Below are 27,800 nucleotides of genomic sequence, written 5' to 3' on the forward strand. Positions count from 1 at the left end.
ACTTTTACACAAATTATCTTGCCCCAAACTAGGCATAGCCTGTACTATGAGTACAAGACAATGATATATTTAATACAATATACTTGCTTAAACATACATATAAACATCCATGACTCGCAAACAAACATCCATATTCATCATATAAATGTTTGTATCTACCGAGATTCGAACCCAGAACCTCCAGTTCAGTAGGCAGGGTCACTAACCACTAACTGGGCTATATAAAAGGCATAAAAGGCATTTATTTTCTCAAAATTAATTCCTTTAGAATTCTTTTTAATGTCACATCACAAGCAAATGGCGCTGTGAGAGAGAAGAAGCGGCGCAAGAAACTTTCCCAGCATTCTTTTTTTGCGCTCTTTTCAATAACAAATTACAATATTGTACAGCCATTTCTATCGCTATAAAACAATCATAATCAAGTCCCAGGCTGTCCGATCACTTAGATATTCAGCAGTAGAGTAATAGGATTTACGACAGAGCCATTTTTCTATAAAACATTTAAATTTATTTATAGATAATGCCTGAACAGTGGCTGGGACTTTATTATACAAGTGTATACATTTACCCTTAAAGCTATTATGTATCATATGAAGCCTACTAGAATTAGTTACAAGCAATCCCAATTATTTATAGTGTTATAATAATGAAAATCACTATTAAGAGCAAAAAGGTGACGATTTTTATGAACGTATATTAAATTTTCATAAATGTACCTGACAATGAACAGTCATAATATTTATTTCTTTAAATATTTCTTTGAGAGACTGTCATATATAGGTATAAGTCATCAGTTGTCCAGTTATATTGATACTGTGGTGTGGTGTTACTTACCCGGCTGCTGTGCGCTGTGCAGCGAGGTGGTCAGCAGGTGGATCACGTCGTGGTCGTCAGCCAGACCGCCGGTGGCCGCAGACAATCCCAGGAACCCGCCTCGTGGCAGAACCACGTTCTCAGCGCGGAAGCACAGCTCGTAGTCCGCCTCGTTGGTGGTGAGACCTGCGCGTCATACACACACTCATAGTTATAACATCCTTCAGTAAGTAGACTATGATCAAAAGCACCGTGGTCTATATGACAGAGACAACGATGCTGGAGTGGATTACTTATTGAGACATGCTCTGAACCATCAGTATATTTTATTTGGAAAACTTACAGTGTTACAATGACTTAATTACTATACAATAGTGTGAACATTTTACACCATTTAATAGTTCGCATATTGTTTCTAATAACACATAGCATAATACAGGTATATCTTTTTTTTTTTAATACAAGTATTATATAAAATATGTTAATAATTACATAGGTATTACATTCATTATGTTCAAAGATAATTTAAACACTACGTTCAATTATGTTTATAGTAACAGTTTAACGCATTAAACCAGTTTTTAGTCATTTTTGATCTGATAGAATTTGTGGATGAATTAAACAGGTCAAAATCAAGAAAGCCTTTAAGATTATTTATGTAGTGAGATGCTCTTGAGAAGAATGAGTTTTGTTTGTAATTTGACGCACAATGGGGTATATGTAAATATTTAGGATGTCTTGCAGAGATTCTGGGATTATTTAAATTTATGTTCGAGAGAAGATGGGGAGCGTTAATGTGACAACGTGCTATTTTTGTTAAGAATAGAATATCAGCTATTTTGCGTCTCTCGTGGAGTAGTAATATATGATGTCTCTTGCATCTTGATTCATAATCATTGTCGTGCAATTATATTCAAGGTATTTAACCAATCTGCGTTGGATTGATTCTAATCTGTTAATATATATATAATACTGATGGTTCAAAATTTGTGTAAATACTCGAGTATATCCTACTAATATTTCCTCCTTTCTTGGCAAGCGTCCGTGCAGAATGTGATGTCGCTATGCCAACCTAATGGCTGACAGGCTTGCCCTGCATGATTCAGTATGACGACTCTGAGATATAAACTTTAGTTGCGAATGCAACGGCCAACTACTAGTTTTTCACTAAATTTACTGAATCAAGTACAATATTTTAAAATTATCCCCTGAGAGGGACATAATATGACAAGGAACTATATTATTAAGAAGATAACACTATTGTCTAGTCGTGAACATACTGAGATCAATTATTTAATTAAAACAACTTTTTTTATTGACCTGGATAGTTTAATCTCGACAGTTGGTACGAATATGTATCAAAGAGTAACAACATTTCACATTACAATTCTTATGATTAGGTACCACAGGGTATCTTAGTAAGTACAAGTGACTTTGACGGGCGGTTACAACTATTAGTAAGAAGAAGTTTATTACTTCTTCTTACCTACTTACGGCCTAGCCCACATTAAGGAAAAAGGACTTTGGTTAAAAAAATCATTAAATACTATTTCTTATGTAACATCAAGGGGTGACGCGGTCGGTGGGCTTAATAATGGTAGCTTAACACCTCCAGTCATTGCATGCGAGATGTGCGTTCAGTCGAGTGTAATTTGACTGAGAATACCAGATTAATTCACAAAGTGGGCATTACTTGGTGGAGTCCTCTTAACGGCTGTTAATTCGTGAATAAGTAATAATATTGGATATCAAAATTGGAATAAAAATTATTGAAACATGAATTTGATCTTGAAAATTTGATTAGGAAAAAATTATATAAGAACCCATGAAGTATTTAATGGGATTGGAGGATACGCGTCATGCGTTACCAGTTTACCAGTGGGAGGCTCCTTTGCACAGGATGCCGGCTAGATTATGGGTACCACAACGGCGCCTATTTCCGCCGTGAAGCAGTAATGTGTGCGCCGTAGCTTGTGAAATTACTGGGCAAATGAGACGTAGTGACGAGCGCAATTGTAGTACCGCTCAGAGTTTTTGGGTTTTTCAAGAATCCTGAGCGGCACAATATTGTTGTGGGCAGAGCGTATCAATTACCATCAGCTGAGCGTACTGCTCGTCCCGTTCCTTACTATCATAAAAAATGCAATTTAATCGGCGGCAGAACAATTGGTAACAGTAGAGTGTGCGGCCGACCTTACCGTTGTGGAAGTAGACGGTGAGCGTATTCATGTAGTACTCGATGCGGGCGCGTGTGGGAAAGGGCTTGTTGCGGAAGTCTCGCAGACACCCCGACAGCAGTTGCGTCGCGCCGTCGCTGAAACGAACGCCGGCCGTCACTGGCATGTCTTAAACTCACACACACACATACACACTCGCACTTTTTAGGTTGGGTCCACATATTATTATAACGAGTGATGCGAGTGAAACTGATTGAAAAAAATATTTGTAGTTGGACGATGCCTTAGTAGACGATCCGCCACACCGGATCATACTCGGCGGTGAACTAAACTTATAACTGTCAATTTTAAACTGTCAGTGTTGACCAGAGAGTAAGTAAGTATGTGATAGCGAGAGCGGCACCTCTTCTGGTCTAAGTTCTCTGTACCGTCGGACGGCTATTAAAAAAAACTTATACCTGTCAACTTCAAACTGTCAGTATTGAGCAGAGAGTAAGTAACTATGAATAGCGAGAGCAGCACCTCTTGTGGTCAAAGTTCTTTTTGCCGTCAGACGGCGTTCTACAAAACTTATATTTGTCAACTTCAAACTGTCAGTGTTGACCAGAGAGTAAGTAACAATGACATTGCGAGAGCAGCACCTCTTGTGGTCGAAGTTTTTTGTGCCATCGGACGGCATTCTACATAACTTATATTTGTCAACTTCAAACTGTCAGTGTTGACCAGAGAGTAAATAACTATGAGATAGCGAGAGCGGTATCTATTGTGGTCGAAGCTTTTTGTGCAGTCGGACGACGCTTAACAAAACTAATATCTGTCAAATTTAAACTGACAGTGTTGAACAGAGAGTAAGTATGTGATAGCGAGAGCGGCCCCTCTTCAGGTCGAAGTTCTCTGTACCGTTGGACGCCTTTTAAAAAAAACTTATACCTGTCAACTTCAAACTGTCAGTGTTGACCACAGACTAAGTAACTATGGCAAAGTGAGAGCAGTACCTCTTGTGGTCGAAATTCTTGGTGCCGTCGTTGATCACGGCCATGATGTAGGGATTGTTGTGTTTGTTGTCGTTGTCGAACGAGTCGAAGATGACGCCCAGCCCGTTCCACCGATCCGACGAGCCGAACACGTCGCCCGTGTACTCGCCGCGCTGGCTCGTGTACCAAAACGCCTGCAACACACAAACAAACAAACCACTCGCTATTTATTATTATTATTATGAGGGGATTACAATGCACTTAAATCCTAGGATCTATTGTGCGCCCTGCCTGCGCTAACCCGCCTACCCTCAAAAATTAAGGAAGAAAATCAACGCTAGGAAACGTGTTATTGTGACGAGATTTAAATTATATCCTCGAGACCTACTTTTAAAAGACGTAGGATCCTCAGAGGGTCTACGCAGGGCACTTCCTCTGCTTTAAGTGAAGGAATTTTAAGACACCTCAGCCTGATTCTGGCAATGGCCTCGCATTCCAGAAGAATGTGTATACTTACTACTTACTGACTACTCTACAGGGGGAAATTGATTCTTTTATTAAGGGTCACTGGGTGTTATGTGATCGTGGCTCACATTACCCTGCTACATCAGAGAAATCATAGAAGCGTTGGCGACTTCTTAAGAAAGGTATACATGCTTTGTTTGAAGGTACTCATGTCGTATCGTCCAGGTCACGCCACGCTAGGAAGCTTATTCCACAGTTTAATTATACGTGACAGATGGTTCTTGGAGTATAATGTCCTAGTATGTGTGAAGGTGGGATTCGGCGGCAGGAATCAGGTTTTACAACTCTTGTGTGAGTTCCACCGTATTTATCACGAGTAAAGTGAGAGAAGATACACAATGAAGTGTCTCTACGCAACGCCAAGAGATCTAGCCGTTCACACTGCAATGGGTCTCCGACAGTTCAGCAGCTTTACAACGCGTTCAAATGCCTCGACTTATTAAATAAGACGACGTATTAAATTAGATTTTTTGTCCTTGTGAAACATCTGTGATCTTTGCATATAATTGCCAAGTGGAGTAGCTTATCATCGGAAGCATGAACTCCATCAAATCAAATCAAAATCATTTTATTCATGTAGGTCAAAGAAATGACACATGCATATCAAAATTTTTCTTTTTAAATTTACCACCACTTTGGTTGAGCTTTAATGAGCAGTGGAGCAAGAAAGTCAATACCACTCATTTAAATCAACATTTACAGCTTCAGATCATACACAAAACTAAGTGTGTAAGTAAGTTAACACTTTGTTGTATGGTCAGTTGGCAAGCTAAGTCGTGAGCCGGTCAAATATCGTGTACCCTACAATATATATCATACAAAGGGTAAGGGACATTGTCATACTATGACATAAATATTCGCACAACCAGTGTATTTCTATACTTCCAAAGGAAAACAGTAATAGTTAACAGGCTGGACCTAACATTATTACTTATTCGATAAAGAAATAATCATTGCAAAGCTGTATTTAAAATGCAGACTTTCATATTTGTATGTTATAAATTGATTTGATTACTTTGTGTTTTTTTTGCCTAGTTCAGATGTCACAAATAAGAGAATAACTGTAACTTATTAGAATGACCTAGTAACACTTCAATAATGTAGATACATTTGCAATCGAAGAAATGTAACAATTATGTTTTTGTTTCCTTTTAATACTGATTTAACAAATGTTTAATTTAAGATATGAATATGGTCAAACAGTGGAGTAACAACTAGGGAGTTTCTTTGTCTATGATCATCCCCTCTTCGGGTGTACCAGATCAGAGTTGACAACAACATTCAAGCATTCTCCAGACTACATCTTGTCCACACTTAACACGAGCCACTCACCAGTCCGTCAGCGCCGATCCTGCCCCTGCCCGTGACCTTGAACATGATGTCCACCTCCCACCAGTCAAAGTTGATGGGCTGCTTGCTCCAGATGGCGCCCTTCTGACTCCGCAGCGACGGCGCCAGCCGCACGCTCTCGCCCGACGCTATCGCATCTGGAAAACGCAAGTTGAATATATAATTACATCAGCGTCTTCCCGTGTTATTTAATGGAATTAATAATACCACAGACTGGGAATGGAGCGAACGCCCTCATATGACTAATATTATCTTGACTCATTTCATCTGCAGTCCCCCTGAAAATGAGATCCGGAAGGGTATTGAAACGTCGGGTTAAATAAATTCCTAGGCAAAACTGAAAATAATTAGAAAATTAAAAACGGCTTAATGTAAAAAGTTGCCAATACTTTTAATTGTTTTTCGAAGTAATCTCCGTTTCTCTCTACACATCGTCGCATTCGATGAGAAACCGCTGAGAAAAGCAGTGGGCCCATTCTTCCTTAGGGGTCTTTTCTATGGCATTTTTGTACGCTTTCATCGCATCTTCAGGGCTCGTAAAGCGAATACCTCGAATTTTATCTTTAGTTCTTGGGAATAAATAAAAGTCGCAGGGCGCCAGGTCAGGACTATTTGGCGGATGACTCATTATCTCGACACCTGCCATAGTGAAATATTCAACAGTCCATTTTGCGGAGTGCGCTGAAGCATTGTCGTGGTAAAGGAGGATCCTGCTTCGAGGGCGCTGCTGTCGATTTTTTTCCAAGACAACAGGGAAACAGCGATTGACATACCAGTCTGCAGTAACTGTCCTTCCATCTTCTAGCACAACTGTCGCGAGATGACCTTTCCGACCAGAGAATGAGGCAATCATCTTTTTTTCTTGACTTCTTCCTTTCTTTAGTTGGCCGATCCTCGAAAGGAAACACCCACTGAGCTGATTGTCTTTTAGTTTCGGGTTCGTAGCAATATATCCAGCTTTCATCCCTGTGAAGATGTCAAATACAGCATTTGAGTCACCGCCGTTGAATTTATCTAACATTTGGTCACATCAACAGTCCATGCGAAGGTGTTTCTGGTCGTCGGTTAAAGTATGGGGAATCCATCTGGTACAAAGCTTCCTGACGCCTAAATGTTCGTGTAATATTTTTTGAACTTGACTCATACCAATGCCTAGGCTTGCCCGTATCTGCTGATAGGTGACTCTCTTATCTTCCTCTATCATGCGTTGCACAGCACTAATGTTGTCTTTAGTAGTCGCTGTTAAAGGACGTCACTCACGCAGATCATATTAAGATTGCTACGTCCACGCTTAAACTCGTTAAACCAACTGTAAATAGTGACACGAGATGGGGCTTCATTAAGAAATGCTAATCGCAGCCTATCATAGCTTTGTTGTTGAGTAAGCCCACAACGAAAGTCATAATAAATCATTGGCGGAAAATTTTCTCTCGTTAGGTCAATTTTTAATAAAAAAAATTCACGTGTAACAAGAGTTTTAGATTTGCCGCCGATTCACGAAAACAAATGACAAATGAATGCAAAATACTACATTAGGTTACCAAAGAGTTCTAAAATCTAAATTCAAAAAAAGTTTTCACTATCAATGTTTCTAAATGGCCAGTTCTAAGCATTTTCAGTATTACCCACGTAATACTAAAAATGAAACTTTTACGCAAAAATCAAGTGTAATAACAAAGTTACAATTACACGCGTTTTAATATCTTAAAAAGTGTTTTATTAAGAGGAAGCTTGCATCAAACATAGGTTGTACCCACGGGATGCTCGTTGGCAATCTATCTTGTGTTTCAGGCAGTTTATACTGGTTGACTAGAACATGTATGTCTCTACGAGGCAACCGCGGGGTTATATTCCTCATCAAACACGAGCTATATGCCATTGTAAGTCCCAATCAGATTGATCATAGATTGTTGACAAAAACACACAAACAGGTCGTATAGGTACTAGGTAAACATAAGCATTTAGTAAAACCTACAATGTTATATGTATATACGTGGAAATTGACATGTATTAGGTACTTCATTAACACAGTGAACACGGGCTATTTACATCATTAGTAACCAATAATGATAAGAAGATAATTCGACACATAAAGCCGCGTGTACCCGAGTATAACACGTGTCTCAACTCAGATTACGAATTACAGCATAGATTAGTACTATCGCTGATTAGATAGAGTCCTGTACACTGGTGGAGCTTCTGTGCTTCTATGTTCCTGCTGCTAATCTGTTACAACTTGATATTTTTAAGGTGATCGCCAGTGAACGCAGCATACAGGTGCTTATTGACAGATATTGCTCGAACTCGAAGTACATGAACGCTTGAGTTCTAAGGCTATGTATGGTATTAGAGGCTCCTGTTTCCGCAATTAAACCACTAGTATGGATCCATTTTGCGTGCAGAATTGGCCAGTTATTCCAACAAGCCCAGCTCCTTCCAGAAGTTCAGAACATTCCTGGGTTGTTCCCAGACTTCCTGGAGCGACCTCGTATCAGTTAAGGTATCTGCCCGTTGGTTGGCCACCCCCGCACATTCCAGGATTACGTGAGTGACCGTTTCGTCCTCGGCTAGACAGCCTCTGCACTTAGGACTGTCCGTTACGCAGATTGTGAAAAGGTGCTTGTTTAGTGATGTGTGACCCGTTAGGGAGCCCACCATTATACGGATGTCATGTCTGTTGAGGCTGATAAGTCTAAGTGCCAGTTTAGGCGACAGTGCAGGTATCGCTTCTTTCGACTGTCTACATTCATCCATCGGGTGCTGTGTAGGTTGTTGTTGAGAGAGCAATGCAGTGGCAGAATTGGTAATGGACCAGTCACTTGGATTGCCAATGCTATGTGCAATCTTATATATTATCTATATTTTACCAGAGACCCTACTCTATGAACGGCTAGTTCACTTGGCGTTGCGTAGAGACGCGTGCCACGTGATGATTTGTGGCGTTCCTCTGTGGTGCGGGTTTCAATGAACTTACATTCAACTACAATCAAACTCTGGAATGAACTTCCTCATGCGGTGTTTCTGGGACGTAAGACACTGATACGATCAAAATAAGTGCGCAAACCAGTTTAAAAGGCCGGCAACGCTCCTGTGATTCCTCTGATGATGCTAGAGAATGTGGGCGGCGGTGATCACTTAACATCAGGTAACGCTCGTTTATCCTGTTCTTCCATAAAAAAATGCTGTGTATAATGTTAATTGGATCTCAGTTAAATTATGCAAAATGATGATGAATGAATACAACAGATGGCGTGGGCGACGCGACGTTCATTGAGGCGGTGTCATTGTAAATGTATGTAGGTATGTGGGATTAATTATTATTATTTTTTTTATCAACTTCTTATTTAAGGTTGGCAATCGGTCCCAGCGTAGAATTCGCTGCAGTTGAGCGATGTTATTAATACAATATCTTTTTTTATACAAACGAGCGTACGGGTCACCTGGTGTTAAGTGATCACCGCCGCCCACACTCTCCTGCAACACCAGAGGAATCACAAGAGCGTTGCCGGCCTTTAAGGAAGGTGTACGCGCTTTTCTTGAAGGTACCCATGTCGTATCGTCCCGGAAACACCGCACACGGAAGCTCATTCCACAGCTTCGTGGTACGAGGAAGAAAGCTCCTTGAAAACCGCACTGTGGAGGACCGCCACACATCCAGATGGTGGGGATGAAATCCTAACTTGTGGCGTGTCGTGCGAAGGTGGAATTCGGCGGCAGGAATCAGGTTGAACAGCTCTTCGGAACACTCCCCGTGATAGATGCGGTAGAAAACACACAATGAAGCGACGTCTCTACGCAACGCCAAATGATCCAGCCGTTCACAGAGTACTGGGTTCCCGACAATTCGAGCTGCTCTGCGTTGCACGCGGTCAAATGGATCGAGTTGATACTGATATCATGTACATATACGGTACTGACTCTGTGCCTGCGTAAGTTTCGTTCACCGCTCAGAAATGAATGACTCAAAGATACAGGCCACTGCGCCACACGTTTTCCGACGTCAGAGAGTAGGAATGGTTCACGTGTACATACATTACGAGTAGTATCCATGTCGTTTCTAATGTTCTAACACCCATGTCGAGGTCGTTTTGACGTGCTGCAGTGATCTGAGCTGTCCAGCAGTGAACCGCGATCTGACAACGTTTGATCTGGTACAACGCGGAGCAGCTCGAACTTTCGGGGACCCAGTGCTCTGTGAGCGGCTAGATCACTTGGCGTTGCGTAGAGACGTCGCTTTATTGTGTGTCCTCTACCGCATTTATCACGGGGAGTGTTCCGAAGAACTATTTCACCTGATTCCTGCCGCCGAATTCCACCTTCGCACGACACGCCACAAATTAGGATATCATCCCCACCATATGGCTGTGGAGGACACAGTGCGGTTTTCAATGAGCTTTCTTCAACGTACTACAAAGCTGTGGAATGAGCTTCCTTGTGCGGTGTTTCCGGGACGATACGACTGTGATTCCTCTGGTGTTGCAAGCGAATGTGGACGGCGGTGATCACTTAACACCAGGTGACCCGTACGCTCATTTATCCTTCTTTTCCATTTAAAAGTAAAAAAAAACGCCGAACTGATAACACAGTTATAACATAGGTCCACATAATCACGCGAGTGCAGTATTTATAAACTGATAATAATGAAGATAGCTCACAACAAACAGTAGCCTTGGACCACAAAACGCATGTTTTTGGGGTATCTCAAAATTTTTCTATATTTTCGTTTTAACGCGGAGATATTAAAATGATACGGACCGCAACAAATGTAATTCCAGATATTAATTATTATTACACTGTAATTATTGTTATTAAAAAATGTAAGTTAAAATGAATGATATCATTGACCATTAGCAAAATGGCCCAACGGAAGACCAGCGTTGGTTTTCAAACCAACAACATGCTGAGTTGGAACCATTATTTTGAATAATAGTATAGTCTTTTTGTTTTTTGCTTATTTATCAATCTTAAGTTTATATTTATTTTTTACTAGCTGACCCGACAGACGTTGTTCTGTATATAATAAATAAAATAATGTTTTTTTTTTATGAATTTGTCAATAATATATCATAAAATCAAGAATTGCTTCGTAAAAATGCACCCTGTTGTTCTAATAAAATTGTTTCACAGCATAACTGTCAAACTGGTGCGTCAATAAATTCGACGGGGTACGCATCAAAGGAATAACAAATTTGTTGTTTTTATTTAATTCCGAGCATTTTCCTATTTATCCACCTTTTAAACCTACCCTGTACAAATAATTCAAGACCTAAATTTGACAAATCGGTCCAGCCGTTCTCGAGTTTTAGCGAGACTAACGAACAGCAATTCATTTATATATATAGATACATGTTATGTCTTTGTACAAAACTACTTACTTAGACGTTTCAAGTAAAAAAAATCTTTCTTTCTTACCACCTCCTCAGACCATAACATCTATCTATGTATTGTGTACGCGTAGCCATTAAACAACCATCCAATATCTGGTTGGTCCGTGCATAGTTCATTCTTTATTATATTTAAAATTATCAACCTCAAATACCCAGTGTATATATCATACAAGAGTATATTCAGGAGGTCGGTATCTGCGTGATGGCTTGGCCAACAAGAAGTCCTGATCTCAACCCGATTGAGCACGCCTGGGATGAGCTTGGGAGGCTAGTCAGAAATCGCAGACTACCCTCAGGGTACTAAAGCAGGCCCTGGTAGAAGAATGGGAGAATATTCCCCAACATCGGCTCCTAAACCTAGTGTTCAGTATGCCAAACCGGCTCGAAGCTGTAATCAGAGCTCGAGGAGGCAATACCAGTTATTAAAAATTAAATAACATGTAATAACATTTTAGTTGAATTTTTTTACTTTAAACTAAAAATGTTTCATTGTTTTATCTTTTTTAAGTTAAAAATGTTACTAATGTACAATTTTAGTTTCTAAGAATTAAAGCCTATAAAATTTGCAACAAAACGTTTTTAATCTTAAATCTCTACCTTCTGTAGTTAAGAAAAAAATTTAATTTGTAAAGTGTGATACTTACATTTGAAGGCCAGTGTAGTTTTAATGAATTAATGAATTTTTGTTATTTATTCAGATCCGTTCACAGCATTCGTAGCACTTTGCCATGGCATGTCAGGGTTTGTATTGCACAAAAGGGAGATCATGCAAAATAAAATATGAGTTCCAGAGAGTCTCCATGTCTTAAGTACAAATATAAAGTGTGTAGCATACATAATATAAACTACTAAGCTGACCCGACAAACGTTGTTCTGCTTAAAAAAAAACTCTTGCGAGTGTAATTTCGTGAAAATCCTTCTTAGCTGGCTTATGCTCGGCGAAAGGAATATTCCTACCATATTTCAAGTCTCTACGCCTTATGGTTTCCGTTATGGCCAATACATAGGTGGAAATCTCTAATATATAGATAATATCCGGACGACCGTGCCTTGCTCGGAAAACTAAAAAAACCTAATAGGACTTCTGCTTTCCGGATCACCCAATTTCCCATCTGAGCTATTACAGTCTTGTGTATAGTGGCGAAATTTACCTTTGTATTCTAATATTTATTGCAGCTGTTTCTCATTAAAACACGGATAAAAGCACATTTTTTTGAAGTTGAAACCTAGCTAGATCGATTTATCGCCCCCGAAATCCCCTGTACACAAAATTTTATGAAAATCGTTGGAGCCGTTTCGGAGATTCAGATTATATATATACATATATATAAGAATTGCTCGTTTAAAGATATAAGATAGACTTCCTAACATAATCTATCTACAGTTTTTAATATCTATACATATAGGTAATTATTGTCCTGACTGCAAAGATTCCAATATTGACGAGAGTGGAACACTAAGCACAAAGATTATTCCCGCAGTACTAATACTCTGTCATAATGCCAGCAGCTGACCTACTGATGCGGTTAATGAGATACAAACCGCGTACCGACAGACGGACAGACAGCAGAGTAAGCAAAAGGTTACCCATCGGTTACAGAACACTAAAACAGTAACCCCCTTATTCATAATGGTCCGCTAACTTTAAACAGCCGCTAAGGAGTGTTTTTTCTCATTCTGACTTAGGTCAATAGAAGAAGAAAGAGTGAGAATTAGCAATGCTTTTAGTTAGCAGACTATTATGAATAGAAATAGAAACACTTTATTAACAGTAAAACACACACCTTAAATTTACAGCATAAATCTCAAAGTAATAAAAAATTTAATTAAATGTAACAAAAATTATTAAAATATAAACAAAAACAAAATATTAAATAACTGTGCGGCGCATGATTCCTTGCTAAAAGGAGCTGACTCAGTATATTGTTGGTCAGTGCAGAAGACACCAACACAACACTGGTTTTCAGCAGCCCCTCGTGACATTTGGAGTAAACAGCTGTTGTAGTTTTCCAACTGTAATTTATTTCATGTATAATAATAAGGGGATAAATATTGAGGTCCTGCGCGGGCCTCTTGACATCAAAATGTATTCAAACGGAGAAAATAAGTGCCTTTAAGCAGACCCGGCGCCGAGATACCATCTCGGATTATCTTTCACAAAGGTTCCGTTCTCGCGCGAGCTCCACTCGACAACCTGTTTCCTCAAGCTCGTCTAGCCAGAGACATCAACAAAGTCAAAATAAATAAAATTTAACGACCGCACCGACGACGTTGTAACATCACGGATGTAGCGTCATCACTATAAATGTTCTCATTAATAAAATATGCAGTAGAACAACTGGTTAGCATCTCGACCGGTGAGCGACACCGCTGTGTCACTCAAAATGTCTACCGACTTACCTGGTGGTTATTTCGCAACTATTTGCAAAAATAAACAATCATTAAATAATACTACACCTACCTAATGAAATCTAACCACAAACTTTTATACATATCTATCTATAAGTTAACTCAGTGATTTTAAATTTGTTCGAAAAACAACCCGACAGTGTTTTATTTTAAATCAGGCGCTTCCACACAGGAGTAAAAAAATCTTAAAAAACGTTAAGCACATTTAAACCCGAAACAAAAATTTTATTAAATCACTAGCCGTTCCCGCCCGCTTTACTGGGCGAATTTAAAAAGGAAATAAATTAATGAAGGAACTTGGAATTCGAAATATAATTAGCCATAAACCATCTAGGAAAAATTCGCATCGAATGGTGGTAGTTTCATGTCGATACGATCAGTGGTTTAGGTGTGATTGAGCCTCAAACAACGACCATTTTCATTTTAAATATAGATAGCATTTTCAAAATTCCAACCGATTTCAAAAATAGGGCAAGTTTTTCAAATCGACTGTATTTTTGTGTATTTGATATCATCATATTTATACTGTTGTTGTAGAAAAATTAGAATTTGCTTTTATTATCTTGTTTAAAAAATTCGATTTTCCTCACCAAATAATTTAAATATTTAAAAAAATAAGCGGTCGAATTAATTTGTTATAAACAGAAATAATCACGCATATTTTTAAATAATTATACATAGATATAAATAAGTATTCTTATTACATATTTTAAAATACGTATTTTAAATGTCTTAAATTGCCGGCGGACACGTGCGAGCAGTTCTACTCGACAAATGAAAAATCTTTATGTTTATATTAATGGGCTAGTATATTTTATTATCTCACAATGATAGTTATCATCGTATTTTATGCATAAACGTCCAATAATAAAACTACGCTTCAACTTTGAACTTTATGTAGGTATATCGGTGGCGGTGCATCAAAAGTATTTATATCGCTAAATGTTATCAATACGACCTTAAAATTTCTATATATTATCTAGAACATCTCTAGAAGTCTTTCTTGCACTTGGTGCCACGTGCGCGGTGGAAGCGGCGAACTTATTCGGCCGTCTCGCAGCGCTTTAAATAATAATATTGACACACTTTTTACACAAATTATCTTGTCCCAAGTTAAGCATATAAGTTAGCGTCTGTTATGGGTTACAAGACAACGATATATTTAATACAATATACCTACTTAAACATACATAAATTCTTATAAACATACATAAATACATTTAAACATCCATGACTCGGAAACAAACATCCACATTCATCATATAAATGCTTGCACCTACCGGTATTCGAACCCGGGACCTGTAGCTTAGTAGGTAGGATCGCTTACCACTCGGCTATACAGGTCGTCACTAAATGACACTCGAATCACACACACACATATCACGCCTTGTTCCCATCGGGGTAGGCAGAGACAATAGAATGCCATTTGCATCTATCCTTACAAACCTCACGCGGTTCCTCTACATTCATTACTCTTTTCATACATGCTCGGCGGTTTCGGGTGCTTCGGACCTCTCCTTTTCTCAAAACGTCCCCAATTTGATCGACGAATGTTCTACCAGGTCTCCCGCGACCGACTTGCCCACACACACTTGCCTTATATATTTGATGCGTCCTTCTTTCTTCACTCATTCGCTCCACGTGTCCAAACCATTTCAGCATTCCTCGAATCACGTATTCTGCGTATTACTTATAACTAAGCACATAAAATGTATTATTATCTTACGTTGCAATCACCGGGTCATGCATTATTCACTATCGATAACTCCAAACTTTATTCCGATGAGATTAAATGGTTTTTAATGATGCAACCAGATGCGGAATGGGTAACCTTCAAATTTGACTCATTCATATTTTTTTTTTATGAAAATAAGGGACAAGACGAGCAGGATGGCTCGTTCAGCTGATGGTAATTGATACGCCCTGCCCATTACAATGCAGTGCCGCTCAGGATTCTTGAAACCCCCAAAAATTCTGAGCGGCACTACAACTGCGCTCGTCACCTTGAGACAAGATGTTAAGTCACATTTGCCCAGTAATTTCATTTTTTTGATATTTTTTTTTTAAATTTGTTTGATTAGGAGTCAGCATTAAAAAATACATACAACTTCAAATTTTCACCCATCTACGATCAACAGTTACTTTTGTATCGCGATTTTAATATCGGCAATACAACGTTTGCTGGGTCAGCTAGTATAATATAAGATTTTTGCCATAACGAGTGTTAATTCTACATAGCTGTATGAGTTGCATCGAAACCGAATCATTTGCTGTGTCAGCTAGTCTTATATATAAAATTCTCGTGTCCCGGTGTTTGTTACCAAACTGCCCCGTAAAGCTAAACCAATTTGTTTGAAAATTTGTATGTATATCGGGTAGGTCTCAGATTTAATTATGATTCATCATTGAAAAATACATACAAGTTCAAATTTTCATCCGTCTACTATCAACACCTATTTTTGTATCGCGATTTTAATAGATATTATTCTATTCCATCCACAGACACGCAATTGAGTTGCAAATTGGCAATCGAATATAATGATTATTGTAGTACGATAAATTTTATTTACGATATATTTGATAGGTCGGAGAATCGGTCGATATCTATTTGTTATACCCCAAAAATTTCAATTATTGATTTTAATTTAATTACTTTAAAAGGCAATACAACGTTTGCTGGGTCAGCTAGTAATATTGTAAATGTGTACAAGTGTACACCCGATGTGTGAAGCCGCTTTGTGTGTTTCACACACCTGGGATTGACATTCATAATTAGGTATAATTTCTTTGACCTAGATTAATAAAGTGATTTTGATTGAGCATCTAGCGAAAGCAGGACGAATTCGGACAGGAAAGAAAAGAGGCAGCTAGGCTGTGGTTAGAATGGCAGTAACGCAGGAATTTGTGCATTTTCTTATTGTTATTTAAATAGTTTACATATTTGGAAATTAAAAGTAGTTTTATTATTACTGAAAATCTAATAGCCATTCGAGAAGTATCTAGGCCGTACTGGAGTGAATCCTTAAATAGCTTGTGTATAAATAACATACCCAAAACTTTAATAAACCTGTACGAAGGAAACCAAAGAACCCACTTGTATCTAAATAACGTATCTTACCGCGTAAGGAAAGTCCTTGAAAGCCACACAGTTAAAAACAGACATACGAATTTCGAGACTCAGTATTCCGATACTACGGGCGGCTCTAAGAAAGGTATTATCGATGCGGTGATACGACAAAAAATGGATGTTTTTAGATTTTTAACGCGCAAAATTTAGTCTTCTGGGAGTTAGGCATAACGTACTTAAACGAAATTATATTACGAAAGATCTTCGTTGTGCGGTGTTTTCGGGACGATACGACATGGGTACCTTCAAAAAAAGCGCGTACAACTTCCTTAATGCCGGCAACGCTCTTGTGATTCCTCTGATGTTGCAAGTGAATGTGAGCGGCGGTGATCACTTATCACCAGGTGAGCCATACGCTCGTTTGTCCTGCTATTTCATAAAAAAAATAACAACTTTATTAAGAATATATTTGAGTGACAAATGAACAAGTTCGTCTCAATAGCTGACAGACGTAACATTTGTTGCGATTTGAATAAAAGATAAAATCGACCGGTTTTTCCTGAGTTGATGAATTAAATATATATATGTGTATGATCCGAAATGCTATAGAAAAGAGTTAACTAACAAGTTTTTAACTTTCCCCGTTAAAATTCTTGATTTTAATCTTGTTTGTAAGATAATTTTAACATTTGGGTTACCAACTCTCGATATTATAATCGCGCCCAATAGTACAGCTATCAGGTGCTCAACAAATAATACCCAAAAAAAACAAATGGATTGATTGGAATTGCACATTATGACATTTAAAAAAAACCTTTTTATTAAAATATACCTTAACTTACTTTCATATACACCACGGCCGCAAATTAATGAAATTTGTTCCGTTTTTGGTGTTATCTTAGTCATCACAGACAGTCTTATTAGAAATACAGTAAATAGTTTGAGTAACTACTGTACTTTTGTGGAAAAAAAGTGTCAACTTAAATTTTTTGTATGAAATTTGATACTAAAATAATTATGGCATTGTCTCAAACAATAAGTGCCATAATTATTTAGTTTCATAGCGGGGTAGGCACTGCCTAATTGCCTATATGATATGCACGCCCCTAATTCAAAATCATAAGTGCAGTTACAATGATTATGTATATTTTCAAAACAGTCGCAGAAAGTTGATTAAAACTAGTTACTAATGTGGCGTGCTGCAACCTTTATACTTATCAGTTAATGTGCGTGACAGCGCTACAATAAACATTCTCTCAAGGAACTGCACTGATCTGTAGAAATAAAATAATTTAACCTCGAATATCTAAAAAGAAACAAGTAATTGCCATTTGATCGCTATACCTCTCACCCATATTAACATTGCAGTTGGAGAGTCTACACTTAGTCTGTGAACGGCTGGATCATTTGGCGTTGCGTAGAGATGTCACTTCATTGTGTGTCTTCTACCGCATTTATCACGGGGAGTGTTCCAAAGAGCTGTTTAACCTGATTCCTGCCGCCGAATTCCACCTTCGCTCGACACGCCACAAGTTTGAATATCATCCCCACCATCTGGATGTGTGGCGGTCCTCCACAGAGCGGTTTTCAAGGAGCTTTCTTCCACGTACTACAAAGCTGTGGAATGAGCTTCCTTGTGCGGTGTTTCCGGGACGATACGACATGGGTACCTTCAAAAAAAGTGCATACTCCTTCCTTAAAGGCCGGCAACGCTCTTGTGATTCCTCTGGTGTTGCAAGAGATTGTGGGCGGCGATCACTTAACACCAGGAGACCCGTACGCTCGTTTGTCCTCCTATTCCATAAAAAAAAGTCCTTTACGGTCACGGCAGTATTTACAACTTACTAACTTTACTAAAAATAATAGTTTAAAAAAAACTAAAAAAAAATACGCTTTTATAGAAAATCCCACAAAAAAAATAGAAAATAAATCTTAATAAAATTGAATTAAAAATAGTGTAAGAAAAAATTATTTTATTGTAAAAGAAAAAGCTCGAATCATGTTCAAAGATTCCGTATTAAAAAGGTAAAATGTTAAAGCATGCCCTATTAAATCTTAGATAGGGATATACATTTTAAAATCTCAGTGTTGTTGTTTCGTTATTGAGAACAGTTCAGCAATTTTTTTTTTAAGTGTACACAAATTAAATTTGGAAACAAAATTTATGAACGATATCAACTCTGAAGCCACAACCTGAGAGTTGAACGAGACATACAAGATTTATCAACGATTTGTCTCTCGCACGGTTAGCTCAGTGGAAGAGCGTTTACACTGAACATGAGTGGTCACGGGTTTGAGTCCAGCATCATTCTTAAAGTTTGTTTTCAAAATTGATGAGGTGATGTTGTGCACATTACTCTGTACTTGATAAATCTACCAAGTCTCAGCCACTGTTTGGAGTTCTTCACTCTGCAACATTATTTAACACTAGCTGACTTGCAAACATTGTTTTGCCATATAAATTTTATTGATCTTGTGCTTGCTAGTTGATAAGAGATGGCGCTAGTTGTATTCATTAGTAACAATCACACTTCTTTTATATTTTGTATAATTATACACACACTATAGTTTTATAAATTAAAGCCTATTTGTTATTCTGGTGTGTAAGCTATATTATTGTAAGGTTTCATCAAAATCTATTCTGTAGATTTTGCGTTAAAGAAGTTCAAACATACATCCAGACATACAAACTTTCACATTTATAATATTAGTAGGATATAACTTAATGAAACTAAGGAATACTAAGAAGTGTGTCGATTGATAATTGATATTTTAATACATTATTACATTTCTGACTCACCTAAATGTGTATCTTATCTAAAAGCAATAAAGTTTACAAATAAAAGTGCTATTGTGTAATCTATATAAAAAATTGCCCAAACAATTGAAACCTAATTACAACTATCTTCTTCTACCTCTGTTTGCCACGAACATTTATTTAAATTCATTTAAGTAGGTACCTATTTTTATACATGACAACCCATATAGCGAAATTGTTAGTGACCCTGACTACTAAGCTAGAGGTCCCGGGTTCGAATCACGGTAGGTGCAATCATTTATATGATGAATATGGATGTTTTTTCCGAGTTATGGATGTTTATATGTATTTATGTATGTTTAAGTAAATATATTGTTGTCTTGTACCCATAGTACAGGCTATGCCTAGTTTGGGGCAAGATAATTTGTGTAAAAGTGTGTTAATACAGTAAAAGCTCCTTATTCGGGCTTCCTTCATTCGCGTTTTCACTATTCGCGGATTAAAAAATTGTGACCCAAGTCCTATATTCGCGGCTAAAGATTTCTTTATTCGCGGATGTAATTGGTACATAGTACATGCATATTAATAAAAAGAATTGCAACATAGCCGAAATTGCGAATGGAATAGGATGAGGTGGGTACAAACAGATAGAATCAAGTGACATTCAGGAGTTGCTTGAATCACATGATGAAGATTTGACTGAAATTGACTTGGTAAATTCACAGCCCATTGAAGAAGACGCTTCAAAAAGCACTGGAAATGTGACATTTGATTCTGAAAAATCTTAGTGAAGGCTTAAAAATGGCAAATGAGCTTTGTGATTTCTTTATGAAATTTGATCCGTATATGGAACAAAGTCTTATTTTAAACAGGCCAATTGCTAATGCCAGTGCTGAATATCAGTTTGAAACGAAGGACCTTTTACAAACTGCCAAGCAAGAAAAAAATACAAAATTCTTTAAACCGTTGCCTAAGCCTGAAGATAGTAATTAATAAGCATGGTCAAAAGCTTCAGTCAAATTGTTTTTTATATGTTTGTTTTTTATCTTGTCATCTAGGAATGTATCCCCTATAATTCCATATAAATTACCATTCCGTATTCACGGTTTCTGTATTCGCGGCATATTTACGGAACATATACCCCGCGAATAAAGAGCTTTTACTGTAGTATATTATTATTATTTGTGCATGCAATATGATTCTATCCACTTGTAATTACTTTCACATTTTTATTTAAATACCCACTGATGTATGTATTAATCCAGACATAAAACTCTTTAAACTATGCAACATGTGGGTATAAAAATGCACCGATAATGACAACTTCACGATAAGCCCCTATTAAAAAACTTGTTGACGTATTTTATATGAATATATTATGTTTTACAAATGTTCTGATAGGTGTTATTAATAGTGAGTAAAATAGTTACCCAAATAACAAATTGACTTTGAAGATTTTTTTGACTTATACATTGCACTCTGTTGAAGGTTGAAAGTTTAAAAATGGTGTTAGTTATTCAAAGAAACAGTAAATTATGTAGTTAGCTTGATCTGAATCCTGATATGACTTTTTCAAATTTTACTTATATCTCTCTGATAATTATGGTGTAGGTATATACAGACAGACATTATTCTGTTGCAATTTTTTAGGTGATCAGTTTATATTTCCACAACAAGTAGTCATGAGACTCTCACAGAAACTTTTACTCTCGAGCCACGCATTAGTCAAAACTATTAATACTTTCAGTTCATCATTTTTGCGATCATTTTTTCAATAATATTATCGGAAATTATATCGACCTTTAAATAACGCTGAAGTGCTAAAAAAAAATCCAAAATTATCAGACATCATGCAGTAACTACCATAGAATCTTTATATTTAACTTGCACCATAATACCTCTTAGTTTTAATTCATAAATTTGAAAAAAACTAAAATAAAAAAATATACCAATTTGCAGTTTCTGTCGTGCTGTCGTGGAATACGAAAACATGATTTTTTGACATTTGCAATTTATCTCTTTCGCACTCGCTAATAGCTCATTATCGCTATCTCTACTAACTTGACACATACTACTGACGTGTCGTCGACAATCAGGTGTACCGTAACAATAATAGTCTTTATTTAAACCAGAAGAATTATATTCTGATTGATACCGATAAATGGGCAAAAAAAAATATTCACACGAATATTTTAAAAACTACTCTAGGTATAACATTCTAGAGAGACAATGTAAATTTACTTACTTCCTCCATACTCCCAAAACGGTACCGATCCATCTTTTTGTGCTAAGTACGGTGGTTTAAAGGAATATTTGTATTCAAATCGTCTGTGAACAATTTGTTGAGTACTTGTTATCACTAATATGCACGAAATTGAACACAATAACAAATTTATGCTAAACGAAGACATCGTACAATTGCACTACATTAACAACTAACAAGTCGGCACTCGGCATGAAATTAATAATTATTACTACTGACTACCAAAGAGAATTTAACCACTATGTTCAAAAGACGGGAGCGGGGAGTGCCAACTGACTTTGAAAATGATGATAGATGTCACATATATGAAACGCGTACTTTATCTTGATACCAACACAATCACCTAATGACGTATCACGTAACAGCAGAGATACCATTACCTATATAGGTACCTAGTAAGCCATAAATGGGATGGATAGAGATGATGAATATAAATATCAACCAAAAAATTTAACTAATATTTAAAATCAACCATTATATTCAATCAATGACATTCTATGCATATGGACATATCATTCGCAGTCTGACAGTGGAACGGCAAAAGAGTGCTTAAAGACAATGTAAGCACACTTTTCTCGTTAGTTGTGTATCAACTGTGTGTAAATCAACAAGCCTAAGTGTGCTTCTAAAAAGTGCTTAAATAATACATTAACGACTCAAAAAAAAGTTGGTGTGACATAAGTCGATGATAACATCGGTAAGGTTATTTTATTTATATAAGATTGATATGCAAAAAGCGTAAGCAATTTAATAAAACGAATAATATTTCATTAAATATGGTATTAATTATTGACAAATCCCCAGCCAAGACCCGCTTGTCAGAATGAGACAGATGAAAGGACACAGTCAAAAATGAAAACAATAGTAATTTTTTTTAACCGACTTCAAAAGGTTCTCAATTCGTCGGTATGTTTTTTTAATGTTTAATACCTCAGAACTTTCGACTGGGTAAACTGATTTCGATAATTCTTTTTTTATTTGAAAGCTGGTTCTTCCATGTTCCATATTACTAAAATTAGATTTATTAATAATTAGATTGTATAAAAATACGCAATAATTTTTATACTTTTTAGTGCATATTATATGTATTGTTTTGGAATAGTATTTTTGAAGTCCGTTGTTTTTTATTTCTTAAGTTTTTTTTAAAGGCCTTGTGAACAGCTTACAAGAACGTGATCGCTTAAATACTAGTGCTATTTACACGTTATCACAGAAATATATTAGTTATATTATATATTAGTTACTCAGTGATAATTGATACTTACTTACATTGCAAATATGTAAAAGCTAATATTTCTCAGCTTTCCCGTACACGAGATAATGAAAGAGAATTGGCGCCAGTTTGTAGCAAGAAATTTACAAACCAAATAAGCATAATTATATTTCACATTTAAAATTTGACAAAAGCTGTCATACTAATAAATACCAACAAATGTTGATGTCCGCTTACACTACATATACCAAAAAGATACCCTGGAAAAGATATCTAAGTCTAAAAGGCAAATTTAGTTTAATTCAAGGAACTTAACATATAAATAACCAGTTTAACTAATTATTTTATATAAATAAAAATGTTATATATGAGTATTAGTTTCTCTTATTAAAGGTTAACCTTAACTTATTAAATCCAAATCGCTTTAGAACGTAAAGAAGTAACAAATTTAAACACAAGCCAATAAATAAACATACAAACATTCCCCTTTATTATATGAGTGTGATTTTTGATTAAAAAAGTAAAACACCTCCGACTGAACAGATCTTGATCGGAAAAGGGGACAGACGGACGAACGTAAAACTTATAGCAACCCACTTTTTCGTCTGGATTTAAAAAAATACCTAACTGCTACTCCACTGATGTCGCTGTCCAAATCGGGTTCTAAATTCAAAATGCGCAGCTGAAACATAAATAGGGTTTACATTGCTGCCTATTGACCAATAATAATTTAAACATCTCGAGTAAACCCAGAAATGTATAGACATAGCAGTCGAAGGTTATTATGGTATCATTTGTGCCATGTGCCATATTTCGGCTTTGATTTTGTATGAGGTGCATTGTCTATATGTATAGAACGTCATTGTATTCAATAAATAAATTTAACATTATTGAATACAAATATCAACTTCAACCATTTCAACCTATCAACCATTAAATGCAAGTGATAAATGAAAAATGATATTCAATAAATAAATTAACAATTACCATTATTGAATAAAAATATCATATCAACTTCGATCAATTCAACCTGGGTTTCCGAATTAACTAAATTGAATGCGTTAAAATTTTACCTTTAATACTCGTATCTTAGTGTTAAGCAACATTTTCGTACGTTCATATAATATTATGCTACCGGACTGAAGTATACCTATTAATTATGTTAGCTTCATTCTATTGTCGTCATTACTCTAGTCACTATAGTGTTTGAATTGCTGATTTGCTTTATGCGATATTTATATCCGAAGCAAAATCAAGTGATATTTTAAACAAATAACTATAGCACGATTTGTACGTGACTTATTATTGTTAATTTTATTTATATATTGACTAAAAACAATTGGTTTAGGGAACAAATTAGGATAATTGATACAAACGAGATTTAAAAATTAGTTTTCCAATGAAGTTTCACTTCTGACATGTGTACTTTGTACGCATGCCGTTTTGGAAGGTAATCGTAGAGCAAATGTATCTAATAAAGTGTCCAAGTATGAAGAATAAATCATTTAATTTTATCTAATAACATTTATATTGTATGCTCGAATATGATAAAAAAAAGGATTGTGGAATTGTATGAAACCACGGTAAAAGTGATTTTTTTTTCCACATTATAGACATTTAACTAAAAATAGCTTGGAGAACTGGCACAAATGAGTAATAGTCTATACACTACACGGTCAGCTGCTGCGAACTATAGGCGCTACCCGAACGTCACGCGACATGCAACACACAGACGAAAAAGTTTGAAACGATGTAATAAAAGTTTCACTTTAAAATATTCAACTTCATTAACATTAACACCAATCAATAACCAAATGTTGTAACCGACAAAAAATATTAAATAATATTTTCAACCAATAAAAATATCGATATAGTTAACTAGGTATTAACTAATATAAAATTTCAACCATTATTGACATCTATGGTTGGAATCATTCCAAAATTTTTATCGATAATAAACTGTAATATACAAATATGTATCTTCTTATATCGACAGTTACATTACTATAAATGTGGTCTATTTTTTTTATGGAATAGGAGGACAAACGACCGTACGGGTCACCTGGTGTTAAGTGATCACCGCTGCCCACATTCTCTTGCAACACCAGAGGAATCACAAGAGCGTTGCCGGCCTTTAAGGAAGGTATACGCGCTTTTTTTGAAGGTACCCATGTCGAATCGTCCCGGAAACCGCCACACATCCAGATGGTGGGGATGATACCTTAACTTGTGGCGTGTCATGCGAAGGTGGAATTCGGCGGCAGGAATCAGGTTAAACAGCTCTTCCGAACACTCCCCGTGATAAATGCGGTAGAAGACACACAATGAAGCGACGTCTCTACGCAACGCCAAGTGATCCAGCCGTTCACAGAGCACTGAGTCCCCGACAATTCGAGCTGCTCTACGTTGCACGCGGTCAAATGGATCGAGATACTGGGGTGCGCCAGATCAGAGATGACAGCAATACTCCATGTGTGGCCGGCTTGAAGTATTGCCGTGCTCTATTGATGACGCCCAGCTTCTTCGAAGCCAATTTGGCTTTGCCCTCCAGATGGCCACGGAATTGGCAATCGCTCGAGATTTCGAGACCCTGTATTCCGAAACTAGGCAAGGCTTTAAGAGAAGTGTTCTCGAAGAGCGGTGATAGGACAAATGGGGTTTTTTTAGTGGTAAACGCGCAAACTTGAGTCTCCTGGGGGTTAAATTGGACAAGGTTCAATTTACCCCATTCCGCGACCTTCTCGAGAGAGGACTCGATAGAAGACACAAAATTCTCCCGGCACTGGTCGACGATTTCCCGAGAGAGACCTCCATGGCCCGTGTATACGGCATCACCAGTGCTGTCATCTGCATAGCAATGTATGTTGGAGGTGTCCAACATATCATTGATATGCAGAAGAAACATCGTAGGAGACAGCACACAGCCTTGGGGCACTCCAGCATTCACGGGCCTCGGGTTCGAGCAATATCCGTCGACGACGACCTGTATGCTACGCCCAGTGAGGAAGCTGGAGGTCCATTTGCACAAGCTCTCGGGAAGCCCAAATAATGGAAGTTTTGAGAGGAGCTCCTTGTGCCATACACGATCAAAGGCCTTCGCTATATCGAGGCTAACTGCCAGGCCTTCCCCCTCGCTTTCAATAGCCGCCTCCCATCTATGTGTTAGGTATACTAGAAGATCACCTGCCGACTGACCATGGCGAAATCCGTACTGTCGGTCGTTGATCAACTGGTGACCCTCTAGGTATACAAAGAGCTGGCGGTTGATTATGCTTTCCATGATTTTGGAGAGCAGGGAGGTAATAGCAATAGGCCTGTGGTTTGGTCTAATTTTAAGGTTTAACGTTCCCTTTGTTAATTTTAAGATGGATCCAAGCCAAGTTTAACTGGTATATACTAGGGATACGTTTTAGTATTCCCAAAGAAAAAACAATTTATAACTAATATTGGTTAAGGGTTTTGTTTTGCGTGGTGGAGTAATTTTGGTTTTGGCAGTCTTTGGTTTTCGTTTTTCAGGTGTTGCAATTAATATTTTTGAAGTCGTAGGCGTATCCCTGAATCTCAGATTTGAACAAAAACATATTCACAGAAATTGGTCAACCTTGAATTTTTTTTTAGGCTTAAATATTTTTTTGCACATAATGTACAATATAATTTAATAGTAAGGATTTTAAAGGTTAATACACTTATTAACTATTATAAGTTCAATAAACGTATTAAACGAAAATTTTAATACCACAATAAATTATGTAAATATGTTATTAGAATATCTTTTTATGACATAATTTAATAAAAAAAAAATTCTCCCAATTTCTCTATATAGTTTTCTATAGGTAGTCAAGTGTTATTGAAATTATTTAAGGCTGTATGTGATCGGCATCCATGCAAGGCATAAATACAAACTACATTGATAGAGTCAAAGAGATATCTGAAACAAGTACTTCCAAAATTAAATTAGATATTCCAGGACCATCATTCAAAATAGTAAGAGGAGTAAGACAAGGAGACCCGCTATCACTGAAGCTTTTTACGTCTGTTTTAGAGGAAGTCTTCAGAGCACTAAACTGGGAAGATAAAGGGCTCCAACTTCACGGCAAAGTACTCTCACATCTCAGGTTTGCAGAGGATATTGTATTATTCTCAGAAGATCCAATAGAAATGCAGCTGGAAAGATGTGGACAAAAATTGCAAGAGACAGGAACAAGTGGAAATCAATGGAGGAGGCTTTTACCGCTAAAGGCGGTCCTTATGTCGAAATTAATAACTAATTATATTAACAAAAAAGGGATTTTTTATTTAAAATTGTGAAATAGTAACACATACTAACAAATACAATTTATAAGTAAATATCTAAATGTATAGATGTAAGGAAATAAAGCTATAAATAAATAAAAAATAAAGTATGTGGTCGGCCTCCATGATGATTATTATCAAAGTGTGAAGATGAACGATATCGATATTAAGAAATGGCACCGGTGACCACTTACCATTAAGCAAATCGTTAGTTTATCAAAATAAAAACATTATGCATTTATCTATTTTGAATAAAAAGGTCTAAGAATAGTATACGCTTATCTTTGAATACACTAAATCTTATATTATTATAAATTTATACACATATCATATGAACCTACAATTAAATTCTATCAAAAGTTCATCTGCTAATGGTTCCTGAGTTAATCCTACGGATGGGACAGCATTTTTTCTCAACTGGGTCCTTTTTTTTCTTAAAATATTTCGTTTATAAATGTCTGCCACAAACTTGCGTTTATTGGTGTAGTTTTTCAATTGACACGTACACCGATCTTCTTTGCCCGTAATTTTAACCCAAATACTAAAAGTAAAACCAATCACGCTAATATAT

At 36.9% G+C, this 27,800-nt stretch overlaps 1 protein-coding gene across 1 annotated transcript in view; it reads right to left on the minus strand.

Annotated features, from left to right (window-relative positions):
* LOC126971389 (protein ERGIC-53) overlaps window positions 1-21,937 on the minus strand; it is a 35,031-nt gene extending 13,094 nt beyond the window's left edge. The window contains exons 1-5 of the mRNA XM_050817699.1: window positions 21,706-21,937; window positions 5,822-5,976; window positions 3,986-4,158; window positions 3,012-3,127; window positions 835-999 (exon numbers count right to left, since the gene is read on the minus strand). Of these exons, the coding sequence (XP_050673656.1) occupies window positions 835-999; window positions 3,012-3,127; window positions 3,986-4,158; window positions 5,822-5,976; window positions 21,706-21,871 (775 nt within the window). The 5' untranslated portion in view covers window positions 21,872-21,937. The remainder of the gene's footprint in view (window positions 1-834; window positions 1,000-3,011; window positions 3,128-3,985; window positions 4,159-5,821; window positions 5,977-21,705) is intronic.
* Window positions 21,938-27,800: the final 5,863 nt, after the last annotated feature.

This window comes from Leptidea sinapis, chromosome 23 (genome assembly GCF_905404315.1).
Source record: "Leptidea sinapis chromosome 23, ilLepSina1.1, whole genome shotgun sequence".
NCBI lineage: Eukaryota > Metazoa > Arthropoda > Insecta > Lepidoptera > Pieridae > Leptidea > Leptidea sinapis.